This window comes from Triticum aestivum, chromosome 4A, assembly GCF_018294505.1.
Source record: "Triticum aestivum cultivar Chinese Spring chromosome 4A, IWGSC CS RefSeq v2.1, whole genome shotgun sequence".
Classification (NCBI taxonomy): domain Eukaryota; kingdom Viridiplantae; phylum Streptophyta; class Magnoliopsida; order Poales; family Poaceae; genus Triticum; species Triticum aestivum.
This window is the reverse complement of record NC_057803.1, coordinates 631622998-631643969: the sequence shown is the minus strand read 5'-3', so window position 1 is coordinate 631643969 and position 20972 is coordinate 631622998. Positions and strand designations below refer to the sequence as shown.

Here is a 20972-nt window from a genome sequence, read left to right as displayed (position 1 = left end):
GGGAAGTGGGCGGACGTAGATGGAGGCCTGGGTAGCGTCCAAGCGGCCGAAAGTGGGTGGACGTCGAGGGCGGCATGGGCGGAGGTGTCGAGTGTGGATAGAGGGAGAATGTCCGATGTGACACCGACGGATGTGCCAAGGGGAGGACAAGGGAGGGCGTCGCGGGCGTTCGTGCTGTGTTTGCGTCCATACAAACCCGGCTTGGGCCAGAAATGGGCCGCAGCAAAAGAAAATACTGACACTCGCCCGTTTGCGTCATCGCGTTGGGCCGTGTTTTTGTCCGGACAGACTCAAACAACGCGGCGGACCAAATGGGTCACGATGTTGGAGTTGCCCTAAGCTGCGAGGATTCATATATCTTCGAGGTGTTTGGACAAAGATTGGAGAATTCATCTTCATGTGCTATGTTTTTGTTCTTTTTAATATATATATATATATATATATATAAGTAGTCTGTGTTATCCTTGTGCCATTGTGGAGGTTGCGTCCTTTTTCTTTTTGTAAAATGGAAATAAAGCTTTTTTAACACAAAATTGAAATTGAAATAAAGCCAAAGAGGCCCTAGAATCTCTCTCTCAAAAAAAAAGGAAAAAAGGCCATGAGTTCCCGTGCGGTTCACGAGACCGAAAGAGCCGGTGCCCATCTCCATCTGCGGGATGCGTGGCACAATTCGCGCCGCCCACACATCTCATCTTTATTCCCCATCGGCCTTCTTGCTGAGGAAACCCTAGCCTCCGCCGCACCCCGCCGCCTCTCCACCCGCCGCCGCGCCGCGCCGCCCCCCCCCCCCACCCACCCACTCCACCCGACGCCGCACCGCACCGCACCGCCCCGCTCCCCCCTCTCACCCGCCGCAGCTTCCATGGATCTGCCGCAAAGAGCCATGTTGGGTGGCTCTCTCTTGCCGCCCGACTGCCTGCTGGACCGCCGCGTCCGCACGGACTTTGACGACGATGATGAGAATGATCTGATCGGCCTGCAGCCATTCAAGATACTCAGGTGCGTGGAGAAGACGGCGGTGGGGTTCACTCCTGAGATGCAGGGCTATGCCACTGAGGTAGTTCAGAGCTTACACCTTGGTCTGCATCTCGCCAGCGGACCGCCAGGCCTATCTTTTCTCGGCCTCCGAGGCGGCAGCCCATTGACCAAGGTCGAAGCCGTTGATCAAGGCATCATCGTCCTCACGACCACATTTCTGCATGACTTTAGCCGCATTGTATATCTGGTTTATGACGCCGACAACGGATCACTGCACATGGCCCCTGCGCCGGAAGACCCCTCATGGCTATTCACGGGTCTCACGGTTCGCCTTCTCATTGTGCGCCCCAATTATGGTGACTACACGCTGGCCCTATTGGGGAAGCTGGATGGAGAGGGGGATGCACTCTTGGTTTGGCAACCCAGCTCCTCGTCCGTGCCACCGTGGTCCAAGATCAAGGCAGTTGGTGTTGAATCACTCATCGGCAAGAGCTCGTTGCAAGTTGACTGCACCTTTTCAGCCAGTGGCATGAGCTGCTGGGCGGATCTTCTGAGGGGCGTCACCTTCTGCAACCCCGGCCTCTTCACTACAGGGCTCCACAATAAAGAATACATTCTCAAGTTTGGCTTCTTTCCCCTGCCCCAAGAGTTGGTTGAAAAGTCCAAGGATCATCGACGTAGCAACAGCCGAGTGGCACAGCCAAAAGCCTACCGCACCATGGGCACCACCCTCCAAACTTGGTGGCGTAAATTCCCCCCGTTCTACAATGTCAGGTTTGTCTCCATCGATGGCTTCCTTGAGCCCATCGATCTCAAGGACCGCGCCGTAACCGTGTGGTGGCTGTGCCAAAAAGGGCTTGAGTGGAAGCTGGAGTACAAGATCAGCCTCGAGGCTCTGTGGGAATTCAATGGATTTGGCGATCTGCCAAGGAATTTAACTCCAATGTACCCCCTCCTCAGTCCAAATGATCATGAGATTGTTTATTTTGCACTTGGTGAATGGCGTGAAAACCAGAGCAACTGGTTGTTCATCCCGACATGTGCGCGATATTTACTTGCCATCAACCCACAGCACAAGACCGTAGTTGCCTCTGTGTGTCTTGCTGACTGTTTTGGAAATCCTACCATCCCTCCTGACATTATCAGCTCTGATTTCCAGCGGCACATCCATACCGTGAGTCTGGATCTTCACATAATGTTGATGGAAACGATGAAGCAGATGTCATTGACATCGTTGGACCCTGCTGAATATGATGAAGAGGAGGCTAAGAAGCTGATGAAGGAGGAGCCATGGACCTGGCAAGAAAAACTGAAGGAACAAGATAGGCCTCTTCCTCTTCCTCTTCCAGCTTGGTACTACAGGCAGCCTTCTTTGCTTCGACTCATAGGTATCTCTAACTTGTCTAAACAAGGAATTCAAAATCTACGAATACTGAACATCCATTTTGTCCATGAGTATTCAATTGAAAATGTGCATTTTCTTATTCTTGGTCCTGAGGTTGTTTACTCTCTCTGCATAGGCAATGCAGATACCATTCTGAAGCTATCAGATTGACACGCTGTCTCTGGTAAGTCCATTCAACTTCTATATGCATTAACAATAAGCTTTTTGACGGAGTAGTCTGTGTACATAGGCCACTTAATGGAGCACCAACTATCTTACTTGTTCAAGAAATTTCAGGACCATCGCATCAATCAACTCCTCTTAGTTTATCGCGGAAAAAAAACTCCTCTTAGTTGCTCACTTAGGCTGGTACCTGGTATCACCGATTATTTCGCAGGATAGACAACCAAATATACCTCTTTTTAGAAACGGCAAACTTTCTTGCATATTTGGAAGGTCACAGGACAGGAATTTGGTGAAACTTACATTACAATTCACATTCAGTACTTGGCCACCTTATGAGGTTTGAACAATGGCGTCATGGATTCAGTCACCTGCTTTATACCAAAATAAGTTGTCTAGATTACTTGCTCAGCAAATTCAACAGAATTATCTGCTCATGTGTTGAGAATTTACATCTCCATTTTTAACCTGTAGCTGGGTTACCAAAGACCTTCAGAAAAACATTTAGCGAAACACCAAACCACCGGTTGCACACTTAAGGTATTGGTTTCTCCATGTTTAAGTAAAACAAAGTAGAATTGATATCCCAACATTTTGCATATATGAAATCAATGTTTTCATGGCGTCCGTATATCGTCGCTATATCGACGATATAGCGGTGTGGCGCGGTCGTAGCCTGGGCCGTCCAGGCCCGCGATAGGTTTGGCCTGTGGCGTCCGCCATAGGCCCATGGCGTCCCGCGATAGGTTTGGCCTGTGGCGTCCGCCATAGGCCCGTGGCGTCCGTAGGTCGTCCACATGACGCGTTTTCATTGCCATACCAGAAATCGGACGCCTTCGACTCGGTGAGCTCGTGCGCGTGGGAATAGCAGCCAGCGGCAGGAGAAATTGGCGCGCGCGCGGGAAGCATCAGGCAGCGGCGGGAAGGAAAGAGCTCTCCAGAGGGAGAGAGAGAGAGAGAAGGAGGCCATGGCAGATTGAGATTGTACCTGGAGTCCTCGACCTCGTCCTCTCCGGCGAACGGCCAACGGCAGCCAGCTCCAGCTCCGCCTCCAGCCTCCGCACCACCTCCCCTCCACCCCTGCGGCCCCTTTCCCCTGTCGCCCTCCTTCCGCCAGCCTCCTCTTCCCTCCTCCCGCCACCCCCTGTCGCCCTCCTTCCGCCAGCCCCTTTCCCCTCCAGATCCAGCTGCAGGGAAGCGCCTTTGCTCCAATCGAGCACAGCTGCTCATCTCCTATGTGCATCAGGTGACCATCATGGTATTTCCCCGGCTCCCCCCTCGCCCTCTCCTTCTCCTTGCTCTTCCTCCCCATGCTAGTTCTCTGTTTCTTCTGTATCTGTCCTCTCTGTGCTAATTTCTGAATATATGTACATGTACTGCCTGTTGCGCTGCTGCTATATGTAGTGTTCAGTCATGTACAACTCACTTGGGCAACTCATTTGGTACAACATATTACAGCAAGATTATGAAGTTGTGATTTAATTTGCTATCATTCGCCATAAGGTTGTGTCTATGATGTCGCCACGCCATACGCCATAAGCGTTATAATGTTATGAAGGGGGTCAGTCGCCATAAAATGCGTTACGCCATGAAAACATTGTATGAAATTGAATGCTCAATTTTTATGCTGCATACAGTTAAAACTTTTTCTCTGTTAAACATTTAGAATTTTCAGTGGTAAAGCTGCTGCCTTGTGACCATGAGGTCATGGGTTCAAGTCCTGGAAACAGCCTCTTACAGAAATGTAGGGAAAGGCTGCGTACTATAGACCCAAAGTGGTCGGACCCTTCCCTGGACCCTGCGCAAGCGGGAGCTACATGCACCAGGTTGCCCTTTAAACATTTAGAATTTTCAGAATTCAGTGCGTGAAATGATTTCTTTCATACAAATTTTCAGAATTCAGTGCAGCTTTGGCAATTAGGCACCATTTTTTTCAGCCGATTCATTACTCAATGGATATAGATGAATTTTTTTGGCAATTAGGCACTATTATTTCCAGCTGATCCATTACTCAATGGATAGAGATGAAATAAGATCAAGAACTAAAATCACCTTCCTGTATCAGTTTGTCCAAACTGAGATTAAAAGTGAATAGTCTTCGTATATAGATGAAATATGAAGAAGCACGTCAGTAGATTAATCACTTGATATGAGCATAAGCAAGTGGGTGCGAGAAGCACTGGGCTTACAAGGAGATGTAAACTCTCAACACATGAGAAGATAACTCGGTTGGATGCTGCCCCGGCCGCAAAGGCCTACACGTACGAGGAGCCTTTTCACAGGCTGCAGCATCCAGGCCATCTGCGGCGTTGTGCGGGGCGTGGAGGCCGTGGAGCGTGATCTAACGGAAGATCTCGTAGCCGATGCAGAGTTGACCCCGTAAAAACCATCACCACCACGGTCGTCGGTGCAAGTCCTTCCCATCACCACTGATGAGGCTCCTATGGAACTCGAGGACTGACTCCACCAAAATCCACACCCAGCAGCACCCTCTAGTTTACGTTCACTAGGAATACAGTTGTCTCTTATCAACGTTTGAGACATAATAGGAGGATATATTACTTTGAAGTGTTCATATTTTTCAGTCTGAACTTTGAAGCATTTTTAGTTCCTGTGATTGTTTTATATGTGCTGAATGGCTCTGTTCGTGATTCTTCATATCTCTGCTGGTTACCCTGCTTTTGTCTGACATGTCGGATCGGTATTAAACATCTTGTTCCGTATATTAAATGTCTAATTCTCTGATTGGTATTAAACATCTTGTTCAGTAAACTGCATTGATCACCCCTAATGTCGAATAGTGGTGCTTGAGACATGGTACATGAAACTGAAAGAACCATGTTAACTCATCTCCACCTCTGAACTCTCTCTAGCATAGCATTCAGCTGTGACATAACCTTTCCTCTTTTTCTGTTTATTTACCACCTTTCATGTTTTCATGTGCCCTGAATGATGTTTTCTTGCAAGATATGATTACCAAAAGAAGTACCTAGCTTTGACGTGGCATTTATTTATGAGGAAATCAGATTACTACCAGAGTAAAATCTAATGTCATGTCATGTTTTACTTTGTTGAACTTCTGAGGGTTGGGTATATTCTTTGGATTGTAGTTATGTTACAAGTTCTTTTTTGTTGTGCAAGATGATAGATCAGTGTATCATGCAAAATTATTAATGCAAATAATTAATATGATTATGCTAATTTTATATCTACAGCTATCATCACTGTCCTTTCTAGGTTGATGAATCTGCCTTCGTCTTATTTTCAGGAGTTGCATGGCTTGAAGAGATGTGAAGAATCACAAAGAGAGCCATGTGTCACAGTGCTTGTAGAACAACTAAACGGGATGTCGATGGAATTGCACAACTTATTTTCTTCCCGTCATTACCTTTGTTGGTAAGAATAATGTGTAATATAATCTGTCATGACTTGATACTTCAGAGATGAGCGACTGAGTATGAATTATTGCACTTGGAAGTTGGCTTGATACTTCACAATGTTGCAATGGAAGTCTTGTAGTACTGTTGATGTTGTATGGTGGTGTTGTTGGTCTGCAAGCTTGCTGTTGTATGCCGCTGCTAGTACCTAAGTTGTGCTGTGCTGCTGTTCTAAAAGTTTAAGCAAACGAGGGAATTATGTGGGTGAGGGATTAGAGGGGATTGGGTGGAGGGGAGGGGATCACCAAATCCCCTCCAATTCCCAACCCCCTTGGTGCTGGAAAATCTCCCCTCCCAAACGAGGCCCAAGGAAAGAAACGAGGAAGAAGTTTGTGGTGTGCATCATCATATCGACATATCAAATGTAGCAGGCAGTAGTTACTTAGCTAGTTGTTGATACACTGGATTTAGATCTGTTGCTTAGTGAATTTTCTGGCAAATCAACTGATTTGTTGGTTTCTTCATGCCTAGGATTAATGGCGGGACTATCTGAAAATTAGTGCTGGGTTGAATGAGTATAGTTTGGGGCACCGGTTCACTAGTTAATTCTGTATTATCAAATTAAATTAGCCCGTGAATTAGATTCCCTTGTTTGTTGTTGATGTCTGTATGTTCAAGATTTTTTTACCAAGATAGTTAAGTTATTTATGCTTGAGATTTTTGTTTACTTTTAGACCAAAACTAGTGTAGATAATAATTGAAAAAAGTGAAGCTAAAATTTCATGCTTTGTCATTTTCTTTAGCAAGGATAGGTTAATTAAGCACTGATTGTTTTGTTTTGTTCTCCATTTTCTTTTCTTGTCCATCTCAAGAGTATATGCTCATGTTAACAGCCACCCGGGTTCTTGTTTTCTTGGTGCTTATAATTCTATCTTTTGTGTGCGTGAATTAGGGGCTGGGCTTGCGCAGGTTGCAGTCCAATCTCAATCCTCACTTGGCATCAGAGGAAGATTCGATTTCATGTTCTGTATTAACCTTGCTAAGCCTAGATGATCTTCTCAAGAGTGTAGTGAGATGAAATTATCAATTAGTTTGTAGATTACTTGATTATTATTTCCAAATTCTGGAATTATTTTCATGTGTATTTTTTTGGAACTATTTATGGTTTTTGTTGGATCATTTAGAGAACTTTATGTGGATTATTCAGTTCTCTAATGTTTTCTAGTTAACTGCCAATGTGTTGCAATGGGGCATGCATATATCCTAGTGGTTCAACATCAATCTTGTCTACTACTCCCTTCGTCCAAAAAATCTTGTCCTTCAAATGGATCTATCTAGTATCACAAATTAGTGCTAGATACATCCATTTGATGGACAATCTTGGGACAAGTTTTTTCAGACGGAGGGAGTATATGTTAGGAGATATGCAACATCTATTCCCATGAGGCCATATATATATACATATATACATATATATACACATATACACATATACACACACACACATATATATATATATATATAAATAAATAAATATATAAAATATATATATACTCTAACATACCCGCTCAAACTTATGGTGGATAAACAACACTGAGTTTGGAGAGATATAAGCTATGTTGTGCTCGAGTCTATGCCTTTGCAAAGAAATCCGCCAACTGTAACTCAGAAGGCACATACTGAAGATCAATAACCTGATCCTGCACATCAACGCGCACATAAAAAGCATCAACACCAATAGGCTTGGTGAGCTGATGCTTCACAGGGTCATGCGCAATGCTAATAGCACCTGTACTGTCAGACAGTAGTCAGACAGTAGAAGAGTAGGTGTAGTGACAGAAACACCAAAGTCCTGAAGTAAGCACCGTAACTAAGTCACCTTTGCCATCAAAAGAGCCATAGCTTGCAACCCAGCCTCTACACTCGAACGGGAAACTGCAGTCTGTTTCTTTGTCTTCCAGGCAATGAGAGAATCATCAAGAAAAACACAGTAAGCAGAATGTGAACGGTGACCCAAGGGATCACTAGTCCATGTAGCATCCGAATAGGCCTGAAGTTGTAATGAATTGGAGCGAGGAAAGAACAGGCGGTGAGAGATTGTGCCAAGAAGATATCGGAGAACACGAAGGAGATGACTGTAGTGAACCGAAGTGGGTTGGGAGCAGAGGCAAACTGACTCAGAGTATGGACTGGATACGAGATATCCGGACGAGTGCCAACTAGATAGACAAGACTCCCAACAAGATGACGATAACGCGTCAGATCAGACAAGGGATCACCATCAGCATCACGGAGGTGAACATTGAGCTATATGGGAGTCTCAACAGTGCGGCCATCAGTAAGAGCAGCACAAGCAAGAAGATCATGGATATACTTTTTCTGGGAAATAAAAAAGGCATAAGAGGTAGAAGAGACCTCGATCCCAAGAAAGTAGCAAAGAGGGCCAAGATCATACATAAGAAACTGCTCACTAAGACATGCCTTCACAAAGGCAATATACTCGGGGTCGTCACCAGTGCTGATCATGTCATCAACATAAAGAAGAAGAAAAGTCCGACCACGAGCTGAAAGGTAGATAAACAACACCGGATCATGAGCAGTCGCTGAAAAGCCAGCGGCAGTCACCACAAAGGCAAAACACTCAAACCAGGCCCGAGGGGCTTGTTTGAGGCCATAGAGAGAGCGACGAAGACGTCATACCATGCCATCAGGTATAGAATACCCAAGTGGTGGCTGCATGTAAACCTCCTCACGCAGCTCACCATTAAGAAAGGCATTCTTAACATCAAGCTGAGATACAGACCAGTGGCGAATAGAGGCCATGACAAGAAGTGTGCGAACAGTGGTCATATGGGCCACAGGAGCAAAAGTCTCATCATAATCACGACCATGCTCCTGCTGAAAGCCACTGGCAACAAGATGAGCTTTGTAATGCTCAAGAGAACCATTGGAGCGAGTCTTAATCTTGTAGACCCACTTACAAGTGATGGGACGAACACTAGGAGGAAGAGAAACAAGTTCCCACGTGCCGGTACGCTCAAGAGTAGCAAGCTCCTTTGCCATCACAAACTACCATTCGGGATGAACGACAACTTGATGATAAGAAGTCGGCTCAAGAATAACCCAGTGCTTGGAAAACTAAGGCGATCAATAAGCGGAAGTGGACGAGGACGCAAGCCATAACTAGGCTGAGATGAGGAAGATGGCACATCAGTAGACGCATCCACAACACTTGGACGACGAGTATAATACTAAGGAAAAGATGGAGGAATACGAGGAAGGATCTCCGGAATAGGCAAAGGTGACGGAGAAGACATAGGGGGTGAAGGTGTAGAATCCTATGACAAGCAAGGTGTGGAAACCATGGGAGATGGTGGCGCCGAATCTACAATCGTCGGAGAAGAAGAGGCAGTCACTACAAAAAAAAGACACATTCGTGACATTTTGGGCCGAACGAATTTTTTTTGTCATGCTTATGACACTTCTATGACGATAATTGTGACAAAACCCGGTATCATCATAGATGTGGTGGGCTCCTACTTCTATGACAAAAAATCATGACAGAAAATGGGCTTTTCGTCCTGGGCGGGCCGGAGACGCAGCTGCATGACATTCTTTGGACCGTCCATGACAGAAACAATCATGGTAGAAGCGAGGGCGAGGAAAATATTGGGGAGTTCCCTGTTACGGTGGGTGGCCGGGACCGAGCGATGCACAGAGGTTTGCGTGTTTCTCTCGTACATGTACGCGCTTGTGTGCGAGGCGTTGGGCTCTAACTGAACCTGAGCGAGGCGTTCGCTTACTGAACTCGAGCGATTGCACTGGCTACGCATTACTGAACCCGAGCGATAGATCGATCCCTGGCTGTTAACTGAACCCAATCGAGCGATTACTTCGCTACTGCTGCTAACTGAAACCGATCGAACCTACTGCCTCTTGATGAACAGTGAGCGTTGTTGGGGGTTGGATGAACAGTTCCGGTGGGGCTTGGATGAACAGGACCTCGTGGTAGTAGAGGCCGTTGCCGCTGGATGAACAGGACCCCAATCTAGCCGGTTGGGGGTGGATGAACAGGACCCCGTGGAGGGCTGGTTGAACAGTAGCCGGTGGAGGGCTGGATGAATAGTAGCCCGTGGAGGGCTGGTTGAACAGTAGCCGGTGGAGGCTGAATGAATAGGAGCCCGTGGATGAACAGGAGCCCGTGGAGGCAGGAGGGAGACACCGTCACTACTAGGAAAAAGCTTATAGGAAGACGCTTAGTAGCGCGAGTTTTTACCCCTCGCTACTACTAAGTTGATAGTAGTAGTGTGGGTTTTTAACCCTCGCTACTACTAAGCGGTCTCTACCGTGCCCCCCGAGACATGCCATAGTAGTAGCGAGGGTATAAAGTTGTGCTACTACTAAGTTGATAGTAGTAGCGTGGTTTTATACCCCTTGCTACTACTAAGTACGAGGTAGGTGAAGTCGCCATATCCTCGGCCGAATCCCCATCTCCTCCCCCAAATCCCTCCTCTCTTCCGCCACTCTCTCCTCTCACTTTCCATACGCTCTCACATGGACCTCTTGCCCATGCGCCCGTCCTCCTCCGTGGCGCCGAAAGAGGCGCCGCCTCACGCCATCGGCGTCTAGGAGCTCGCCGGTCTTCCACCGACATCTAGGAGGCCCCCGCCCCGCGCCACCACACCGGAGCACCTCACCACCGGTGACTAGCTCCGCTGCTCCCTCCATCACCTTCCTCTCTTCCTCGGTTTTCCTTTTCTCTCTTTCTCCCTCTGGTTTGACTCGCCCTCCCATGTCCACGCCCGTGCAGGTCGTCGCCATGGACGACCCGGAGCTATCTGGCATGGTCGGGAAGAGGAGCCCCACGCCGTGGCCTGGCTCTTCCATAGAAACGGGCCCTCTCCAATAGCCACCACCGGATCTGGTCTTCCACTGTCCGTTCATGCCTCTGGCGACGCTAGCTAGATCGAACCACTGCTGCCATTGACAACAAGCACGGGATCGAGATTTTTTTGTTTTTGAAAGTAATAGTAGTAGCGCGGGGGTATAAGACCCGCTACATATAACTAGCAGTAGCGCTGTCTGCAACGCACGCTACAGCTAACCATGTATAGCAGTAGCGTGTGTCAACACGCACTACTGCTACAAGTTAGCTGTGGCGCCTGTATCAGTAGCGCGGGCACCCGCGCTATTGATACACCCAAAACCCGCGCTGCTGCTAGGCTTTTCCCTAGTAGTGCATGGATGAACAGTAGCATGTGGAGGCTGGAGAGCTCGATGGTGGATAAACAGTAGCCCGTGAACGCTGGAGCGAGGCAGTAGATGGTGGATGAACATTAGCCCGTGGAGTCCCGTTTTACGGTATGCCACACCCCTCCCGATGAACAGGACCCCCGTTTCAACATAGGCGCTCCAACACAAGTCTGTTTTCTCCAATTCGCGGTAGGCCACACCCCTCCCGATCAACAACACCCCGTTTCGACCGTAGGAGCTCGTACACAAGTCTGTTTCCTCCGTTTTGCGGTACGCCAGACCCCATTTCAGCTGTTCCGTCCATCCGGTTGGCTCCCGATGAACACGACACATTTTGACCTAGTCGGTTGCCTCCCGATGAACACGACGCTGTTTCTCAATTCCGACCCAGTCGGCTGGCTGCCGATGAACAAGACGCCGTCGCTGTACGTGTTCGAGACCCTGCCCGTATGTACGTACATGTACACGATATAGACGGGACCGCCTGAACAGCTACCGCTCCTTACTGGGCCGTAATTGGGCCGGCCTGCAACTTTCTTTGGCCTGAAAGGCCATTGGGGCCTTCACACTTTGTGCCAGGCCCACAACTTACACGGTCCTATATTCGACCCAAAGTTTAGTTGGGCCTTTAGTGGACCCAGCGCTTAGTTGGGCCCATGTAGCTTCGGGCCGTTGACATGCTGAATATTCTGCTGGCCTGTTACAGCCCAGAAGAAACCATGGGTCTTTAGCAGGCCGAAATGCATGTTGGGCCTCAATTTCACTAGTCGTCGACGGGCCTTCAGCAGGCTGAAATGTAGACCGGGCCATTATTGGCCCAGTTATAGGACGGTCCATTACCAGGCCGAAACATATCTCGGTCCTTAGTTGGCCCACTAATATCAAGGGCCTTTAAGAGGCCGAAAGTTTAGTAGAGGCATCAACGGGCCGAATTATACGACATGCCTTTAACAGGCCCAAACTCACGTTGAGCTTAACTATTGCCACCTTGATCACGGGCCGTTAGAGGGCCGGATGTCACCCCGGACCATATATGGCCCATGGGCAGCACAGGCGATTTCCAGGCCGAAAGACACACCGGGCTGAAATGGGCCCATGTCTACATCGGGCCTCTAACAGGCCGAAATTCACTGGGCCGTAATTGGGCCCAAATATTCGGCGAATAGTTAACGGGCCAGATCTTTATCATGCATGGTTAAAATCAATGTGGGGCTTTGTTTGCTTCATAGACAAGAAATGCTCCTTGCTGCAGCAAGAATATGTTCCATTAGGAGGATGCAAGCTGTATACTTGGTCTAGATCATTTCATGTTTTTTTAGTTCCATACTTTGTGACGTCTCATGCTATTTGTTTTTCTAATGGTCACTTGAGGGAAAGGCTCCCCACCTGAATATATTTCAAAGGGGTGTTGCAACGTTTTACATCTTATCCAGATACAACAGCTGATAGAGGATCACGCCACATGCTAGTGTGATCACGAAGAACATGCGATTTTAGGCAATGAACCTACATAGTTATGTCATATCTAATGGCACAGATAGTATCCAGGTGTGTGAGAGACACCCCATTGAATACCATCTAGTTAATTTTCCAGAGAGCAATTAGAAGGATAAAAGGGAGTCAGAGTTGTAGGCAGGTGTGAGGGTGTTATAGAGGCCCAAATGTTGCTGGTGGGGTTGAACCGAGGTATGCCAATTCCTCGCCATAATTTCCTTGCCGCCAAGCAGTTGAAGAAAATGTGATCTATGCATTCAGAGGCGCCTGAGCATCGAGGGCAGCTGTCATCTTGTATGGCATGTTTATGCAGGAGGTTGGCTCGAGTGTTCAGGCGAGCCAAGTATAGCAACCATCCAGACACTTGAACTTTGTTTTCCACACAGGACTGCCAAATCTCCATCAGTCCTGGCTTGATATAGTTCATAAGAAAGAGCCTTGTAGGCTCCCTTGGTAGTGAAAGGTGCACCATTGAGTAAGCATCTAGCGTCTGGAGTAATAGAGATCATGACAGCCCGCGCCAGAGAATTCAGACAAGCAAGCTGCGTGGCAGCCACGATTAGCCGATTACGAAGCCTATCTCAACACCTTTCTGCATTATTGTTGCAACCATTGCAGTCTATCAAAACTATATATAATTTCCTTAGTGTCTTTTTAATTTTGTAAACCTAAGGAAATATGCCCTAGAGGCAATAATAAAGTTGTTATTTTATATTTCCTTATATCATGACAAATGTTTATTATTCATGCTAGAATTGTATTAACCGGAAACTTGATACATGTGTGGATACATAGGCAAAACACCGTGTCCCTAGTAAGCCTCTACTAGACTAGCTCGTTAATCAAAGATAGTTAAGTTTCCTAACCATAGACATATGTTGTCATTTGATGAACGAGATCACATCATTAGGAGAGAATGATGTGATGGACAAGACCCATCTATTAGCTTAGCATGTTGATCGTTCAGTTTTATTGCTATTGCTTTCTTCATGTCATATACATATTCCTTTGACTATGAGATTATGCAACTCCCGGATACCGGAGGAATGCCTTGTGTGCTATCAAACGTCACAATGTAAGTGGGTGATTATAAAGATGCTCTACAGGTATCTCCGAAGGTGTTTGTTGGGTTGGCATAGATCGAGATTAGGATTTGTCACTCCGAGTATCGGAGAGGTATCTCCGGGCCCTCTCGGTAATGCACATCACTATAAGCCTTGCAAGCAATGTGACTAATGAGTTAGTTGCGGGATGATGCATTACGGAACGAGTAAAGAGACTTGCCGGTAACGAGATTGAACTAGGTATGAAGATACCGACGATCGAATCTCGGGCAAGTAACATACCGATGACAAAGGGAATAACGTATGTTGTCATTACGGTTCGACTGGTAAAGATCTTCGTAGAATATGTAGGAACCAATATGAGCATCCAAGTTCCGCTATTGGTTATTGACTGGAGAGGTGTCTCGGTCATGTCTACATAGTTCTCGAACCCATAGGGTCCGCACACTTAACGTTCGATGATGATTTTGTATTATATGAGTTATGTGATTTGATGAGCGAATGTTGCTCGGAATCCCGGATAAGATCATGGACATGACGAGGAGTCTCGAAATGGTCGAGAGGTAAAGATTGATATATAGGACGATAGTATTCGGACACCGGAAGTGTTTTGGGATGCACCGGGTACTTATCGGGTCACCGGAAGGGGTTCCGGGCACCCCCGACAAAAGATATGGGCCTTATGGGCCAAGAGGGGAAACACACCAGCCACAAAGGGGCTGGTGCGCCCCCCCCCCATATGGGCTGGCCAAATTGGAGAAGGAAAAGGGAAGAAGGAAAGGAAAAAGGGAATAGGATTCCCCCTTCCCCCTCTTCCCTTCCTACTCCGAATAGGGAGGCCGAATTGGGAGGACCCCAAGTAGGAGGAATCCCGCTAGAACACACATCAACAGTCGTTAGCCGTGTGCGGCACCCCCCCCCCTCCACAGTTTACGCCTCCGGTCATATTCACGTAGTGCTTAGGCGGAGCCCTGAGCGGATCTCTTCACCATCACCGTCACCACGCCGTCGTGCTGACGAAACTCTCCCTCGACACTTTGCTGGATCAAGAGTTCGAGGGACGTCATTGAGCTGAACGTGTGCAATACTCGAAGGTGCCGTACGTTCGGTGCTTGATCGGTCGGAACGAGAAGAAGTTCGACTACATCAACCGCGTTATCAAACGCTTCCGCTTTCGTTCTACGAGGGTACGTGGACACACTCTTCCCCTCTCGTTGCTATGCATCTCCTAAATAGATCTTGCGTGATCGTAGGAATTTTTTTGAAATTGCATACTACGTTCCCCAACAGTGGCATCCGAGCCAGGTCTATACGTAGATGATATGCACGAGTAGAACACAAAGAGTTGTAGGGCGATGATAGTCATACTGCTTACCACCAATGTCTTATTTTGATTCGACGATATTGTTGGATGAAGCGGCCCGGACCAACCTTACATGACCATATATCATATAAACACGGACCGAAATATAAATTTTCAAAAATGCAAGCCGAAAAATGAGAACACCGTTGCTTGACCATGCGCTCTCATGGTCAACGTTAACTAGCTAGGATTACCACCAGGTATATCTGGCCATGGGCCGGGCCGGGTCGGGCTTGGGCCGGGCCTAAAAAAGCCCACGGTAGAAAACTGAGGCCTAGGCCCTCCCAGGCCCTACCATCGGGCCTACTTTTCAGGCCCAAGCCCGGCCCATCTGGTAAAAAGCCCATAGGGCTTAGGGTCATAGGCTGGGCCTCTTCCTTAAAATGCCAATATGCTAAGCCCAAGCCCGTCCAGGGCCTGCTGGTGGGCTCAAAACTCAGGCCCAAGCCCGGCCCATGGGAAAGCCCATCGGGCATAGGCCCTGGATTTTAGGGCCGGGCCTGGGTGGGCCGACAGGGCCGGGCCTGAGATGGCCAGGACTACCACCAGGCTAGTACAACACAACATGTCTACAAGGGATAATTTTTTCATGTTGTTATTCCTTCCTGTTCTATGTAAGAAAACAACTTATATTCTTGTGTTTGTAACATTTAAATTTTTATATGTGTTACAAAAAACGGTATATGACATTTAAAAAAATGTTTAAACATTGTAAAACATATCTGTGTAACTAAAAACCATACATTGCATTTTGAAAATATTCACCCATTTCAAAAAACAGTTCATGACATTTTTTTAAATGTTTACACAATGTAAAAAAATGTTCATGTAGTTTCAAAATGTTTCGTACTATCCAAAAATGTTTAACATATATTTGAAAAAGGTTTCAAAACTTGTATTAAAAAAATGTTAATCATATGTTTAAAAAATCAAATGTATATAAAAATGTTTTAAGATGTATACTAGAAAAAATTAGACATCACAACACATATTTAAAAAAAGTTAATCATGTATTCTTTAAAATATATGTTTCGACATGTATTTTTCTCCCGTATACATCTAAAAACATTTTTATACACATTAAATATTTTTTAAACATGTGATTAACATTTTTTCAAATACAAGTTTTTGAAACTTTTATTAAATACATGTTTAAAAAATTGGATGGTACGTAACATTTTTAAAACTTTGCCATACATTGTACAAACATTTAAAAAAAATTATGAACAGTTTCTTGAAATGTACGAACATTTTTGAAATGCAAGATATGTTTTTAAATTATGCAAATATATTTTACAATGTCTAAACATATTTTAAATGTCACATATCTATTTTTTTGTAACACATAAACATTTTTTAAATGTCACAAACACAAAAATATAAGTTTTTTCTTACGTAGAATAAGAAGGAATAACAATATGAAAAATGTTTATCCCTTTTGGACATGTTGTGGTGCCGTAGCCTGCTGGTATTCTTAGTTGATGGTGACCACGAGCTTAGATGATGCTCCCTCTTTTGGGCTTACATTTCGGTCCATGTTTAGTAGATATCAGTAGTGCTTTGCAAACAAGAATGATCGTTGGTCTTTTGGTTGTCCACACATGCCTACTACGGCAGGACGCGTGTTCGAAATCCGACTATCCCTTGTTTTTTATGACTTTATTTTAGGTGCTTAATATACCTAAAAACAAAACGCCAAGGTCTTTTCTGCAAATCTGCCCTGCAACAGCGGGCCCCGGCAACACTGGCATATGCCACGGATACATCCACGTGCATGAAATGTGACCGTATATAAACGCCGGCGCAAGTTTAATGACCAGAAATATGTATTTTGCAACTCTGCACACTGAACTGACCGTCGTCTACAAGTTGTATGACTCATGATGTATTTACCTCAAAAAAGGTGCACATGTCACCACTTATTTATTATGACAAAGATGAGCTAGCCCAGTTGGTCAATTGCCGTAGAAGTCAATACATGAGGGCGCTGGATCAAATCCCAGCGAGCTCACCACTTACATGCGTGGAAGAAAACAGACACGAAAGAATGCACGGGCATTACAAGCTACGTAATGTCTCGCGCTAGCCCACCTAACTTTGCTTTAGTCCACAGTTGAAACTCACTTCGAATATTGCTAGCTACCACATGCGGCATAAGAGCGATTTTGTCAAAAACCCTTCTGTTACGCTCAAGCCAGAGGAAACGAAACACAAGACAAACCACTGTGTTAACCTTGCAACGGCCTGCACTAGGAACCGCGTTGCTTAGCGCCGGCCACCACCTTGATAGTGTCAGTTGAGGTTGGAGTTCTTCTATGTAGATGCCACAAAAGTAGGATGTTGTACCAGACTTCCCTGGCAAAGGAGCAACCGAGCAGAATGTGATTCAGGTTCTCCTCCTCTTGTGCGCATAGCACACAAAACTCCGGGTGCTCAAGTTGCCGTCTTGCAAGGTGATCTGCGGTCCACAGCCGATCGTGGATGGCTAGCCAGACAAAAAATTTTATTTCCAGAGGTGCCCATGAAGTCCACAGCTCCGCAGCGCCAGGAAGAAACTCCCGGCCAAGGAAGAAAAGGTGATAAGCGCTACTTGATGAATATGATCCATCCGATGTTTGCCTCCACCTGAAAGAATCTGGCTGCTCCAACAAATTCTGCCCAGTGATAAGTGGCCAGATTTTTAGGACGTCCGCAATTGCATGTATGTCAAGATTCCCACGTAGGTCGGTCATCCACGCCCCATTTGGCAGACTATCTGCAACAGATCGTTGCATGGGGACAGGTCGAACGAACTTTAGCAGTGACGGGGCAAGCTGCTGTAAACTAGCACCATTCAACCAGGGATCGGTCCAGAATCTGATGTTGTTGCCATTCCCAAGCAAGCAATGTAACCCAGCACTGAATACACTGTCAGCTTCAGCAGGTAGTTTAATGTCAAGGCCATGCCAGGGCTTCTCGTCTGCAACCTTCTCGAACCAGCGCCACTTGAGAAGCAGGGCCTGGTTCAGTAACCTAAGATTGTGAATCCCGAGTCCACCATACACTTTCGGCGAGCAGACCAGGTTCCAGTTGATTAAACAGTTCCCACCTTTGGCCTCATCGTGTCCACACCAGAAAAAACCACGCCTAATCTTATCAATGCAGGAGATAAACCACACCGGCAGATCGAGCACAAGCATTAAGTAGATGGAGGTTGCAGTGAGAGTTGAGTTGATTAGGACAAGTCTCTCGGCCCGACGAAGATAGCGAGCTTTCCACGTGGGTAAGTAGTCCGCAGTTCTGTCAATAAGAGGTTGAAGGGCAGACTTGGGCAGTCGAGTAACAGAGAGCGGCAACCCCAGATAAGTTAGAGGAAATTCTTTGATGGTGCAGTTAAGGATGGCAGTCACTTGAGGTATGTCGTCCTGCCTGCAATGGATCAATGAGATGGAGCTTTTTGCCATGTTGCAAGACAAGCCAGAGGCATGCCCAAAAGCAGTCAGGAGTTGCACGGTTGTCTCTGCTTCAATCACATCAGGCCGAATGAGCAAAACTGCATCGTCAGCGTAGACAGATAAGCGGTGCTTGATGCCCCAGCGACATAGAGGTGTGAAGAGATTACTTTGCTCCCCTTTACGAAACAGGGCGGTCAACGTGTCCATAACGATCACGAAGAGAAAAGGAGAAACCGGATCACCTTGCCGTAGCCCGCATGCATGCCAGAAATCCTTGCCTGGACTACCGTTGATCAGGACACTTGATCAGGACACTCTGCGCCTGTAATTACTCCGTAAATGCCTCTTCCATCTTCTTAAATGAAAAAGCGCGCAATGCTCTTGCGTGTGCTTGAAAAAAAAGAATGCAGGGGCGATCGCACGAAAATTGAAAAGCAGAAAAATCAAAAGATAAAGTCGACTGCAATCACAGCCACGAGATCACAATCCAAGGGGTGGGATCAATTTCTGCGACAAGTAATTCCGGATGAAGCGAGTAAAATTTAATGACTGCTTTGCAAGTCAATTATTCTTTTCGTTAACCGGGATCATTAATACGCCCACATGCATGCAAAGAAGGAATGAGAAGAAAGTAGCACAGTGTCATTAAACAAGTTGGTAGTATAAGAAAACATCATTAATTTTTGCATGCAAGTATAAGAAAATATCATTAATTTTTGCTTCGATTACTGTTAGTAGCCTTGTATAGATGCAAATTGTATTTTTCATAGTGGCCTTGTATAAGGGAATGGAGGGAGTACATATATATCAAGCGATAAATAACATGACATGATCATTTCTAGAACTTGACCAGCGAGACCGAGTATGAACGACTCAAGATGATCCCCACTGAATTGCAACAGTTTTGTTATATCTTGATGGTACATGATACAGAAGTTATTTCCTTTTCCTCGAGTTATAGTGCTCCTTGCTCATCGATCTTTATGTGCTAGAAAAGATGAAAAAAAAATACGATTCAGTGTAAGCACAAGACCATCTAAGTGCCATACAGTACTTACAAATTTTACTCATGAGCTAATCAAATGAACTGCATCAATAATACATTTAACTAGCAGGAACAAATATGTAGGCTGCATAGCAGAAAAAAGACTGCTTTCCTAAAGTACTTTTACCACCGTGATTGCCTAACTAGAGATATACTCCCTCCGTTCGGAATTACTTGTCTCGGATATAGATGTATCTAGAACTAAAATACATCTAGATACATCCATTTCTGTGACAAGTAATTCCGAACGGAGGGAGTAAAACATTAAGCCTAGCAGCCAATACTGCATTTTGTTATGAAGAAAATAACAGATAATGGACAAAGCCATCACAAGCACAGGGGGAGGCGCAAGTGAAAAATAATTTATCATTAATTACACTAAAGGTGCTATTGTGATCAATTCCATCTCACACCAAGCATTACTTTTAGAAAATGCATGCTTGGTTAAAACTTAAAAGGAACACTTTTCTGCAGCACTGATATGCATTGCAATGCCACTACTTTCTACTTGCTAGTCACAATCAATCAATAGAGGGTTACATAATACGTAGGTTTGAAGTACAATCTGTATGATTTATGGTAATTAACCCCAACCATCAGCATGACCACAATTTGGCTTCTAGGAAAAGAAAAATGAAACTATAGGAGAGAACAATATGGATACTCTAGTTATCAGATATGAAATGCTCAAAATAGCTAGTTGTTTAGGAAAAAAATGAGTCCTTTTGAGTGCTTATGTCAGGGCCTACTGTTTAAGTAATCAGGAATGAAAAATGTTACTATCAAATCAGTAGAGAAGGTTAAGGAGAGTACGACGGTATGACCAATTGAATTTGATTAGTCCATTTTCGTAAGAAAATCATGTAACATAATTACTTGTGCAAATATTAAGAAACAACTTGTGCAATTGGCCATTTCTTTCCAAGATTTGTTATGTTTCTGACACTAACAATGCTTCATGGCATCACCCAGTATTAATATTTTCTATGGTGATAAATTTTGAGCTATATGATTACCAATTATTATGGTAGGGAAACTAATAGTCTAATTAGATGTTGCCTCTATTCATTCCTTGCATTGAACTATTATTAAAAGGTCTCTGGAGAAGTGGAGAGCCTTGACAGATTTGGCATCTGTACCCATGCTTCTACTACTACATCTGTACCGTCATGAACTAGTCTCTGGAGATGCTACTCAATATGATTGGAAGACTGCACGGGAATTTGTAACCAACCAACAATACACCAGCTAAAAGTAGTTTTTTTTCTCTTTCCGAGCCGATTTACTCTACAGAAAATCATCAATTGCAAGCTCATATTCATGTGAAAAGTTCATACAAAGGGATTTTGAACACGATGTCAATTGCTAAACAAGGTAATCATGAAATACTAGAAACC

At 45.5% G+C, this 20972-nt stretch overlaps 1 protein-coding gene across 2 annotated transcripts; it reads left to right on the top strand.

Moving 5' to 3' along the window:
• Positions 1 to 687: 687 nt before the first annotated feature.
• LOC123087784 (uncharacterized) lies at positions 688 to 6080 on the top strand. 2 transcript variants are annotated; one of them, XR_006441503.1, is made up of 4 exons: positions 688 to 2366; positions 2499 to 2546; positions 3020 to 3085; positions 5814 to 6080. XR_006441503.1 is itself a non-coding variant. In XM_044509891.1 (3 exons), the coding sequence occupies exons 1-2, from the start codon at positions 863 to 865 to the stop codon at positions 2531 to 2533; spliced, it is 1539 nt and encodes a 512-aa protein (XP_044365826.1). In that variant the 5' UTR covers positions 688 to 862; the 3' UTR covers positions 2534 to 2546; positions 5814 to 6080. The 2 variants fall into 2 exon arrangements, 1 of the variants encoding a protein (XP_044365826.1); XM_044509891.1 differs by lacking the exon at positions 3020 to 3085.
• Positions 6081 to 20972: the final 14892 nt, after the last annotated feature.

Coding starts and splice junctions, on each gene's coding strand:
- LOC123087784 (XM_044509891.1), top strand. CDS start 863: ATGGATCTGCCGCAAAGAGCCATGTTGGGTGGCTCTCTCTTGCCGCCC. Junction 2,367..2,498: donor TTCTTTGCTTCGACTCATAG/GTATCTCTAACT, acceptor CTCTCTGCATAG/GCAATGCAGATACCATTCTG.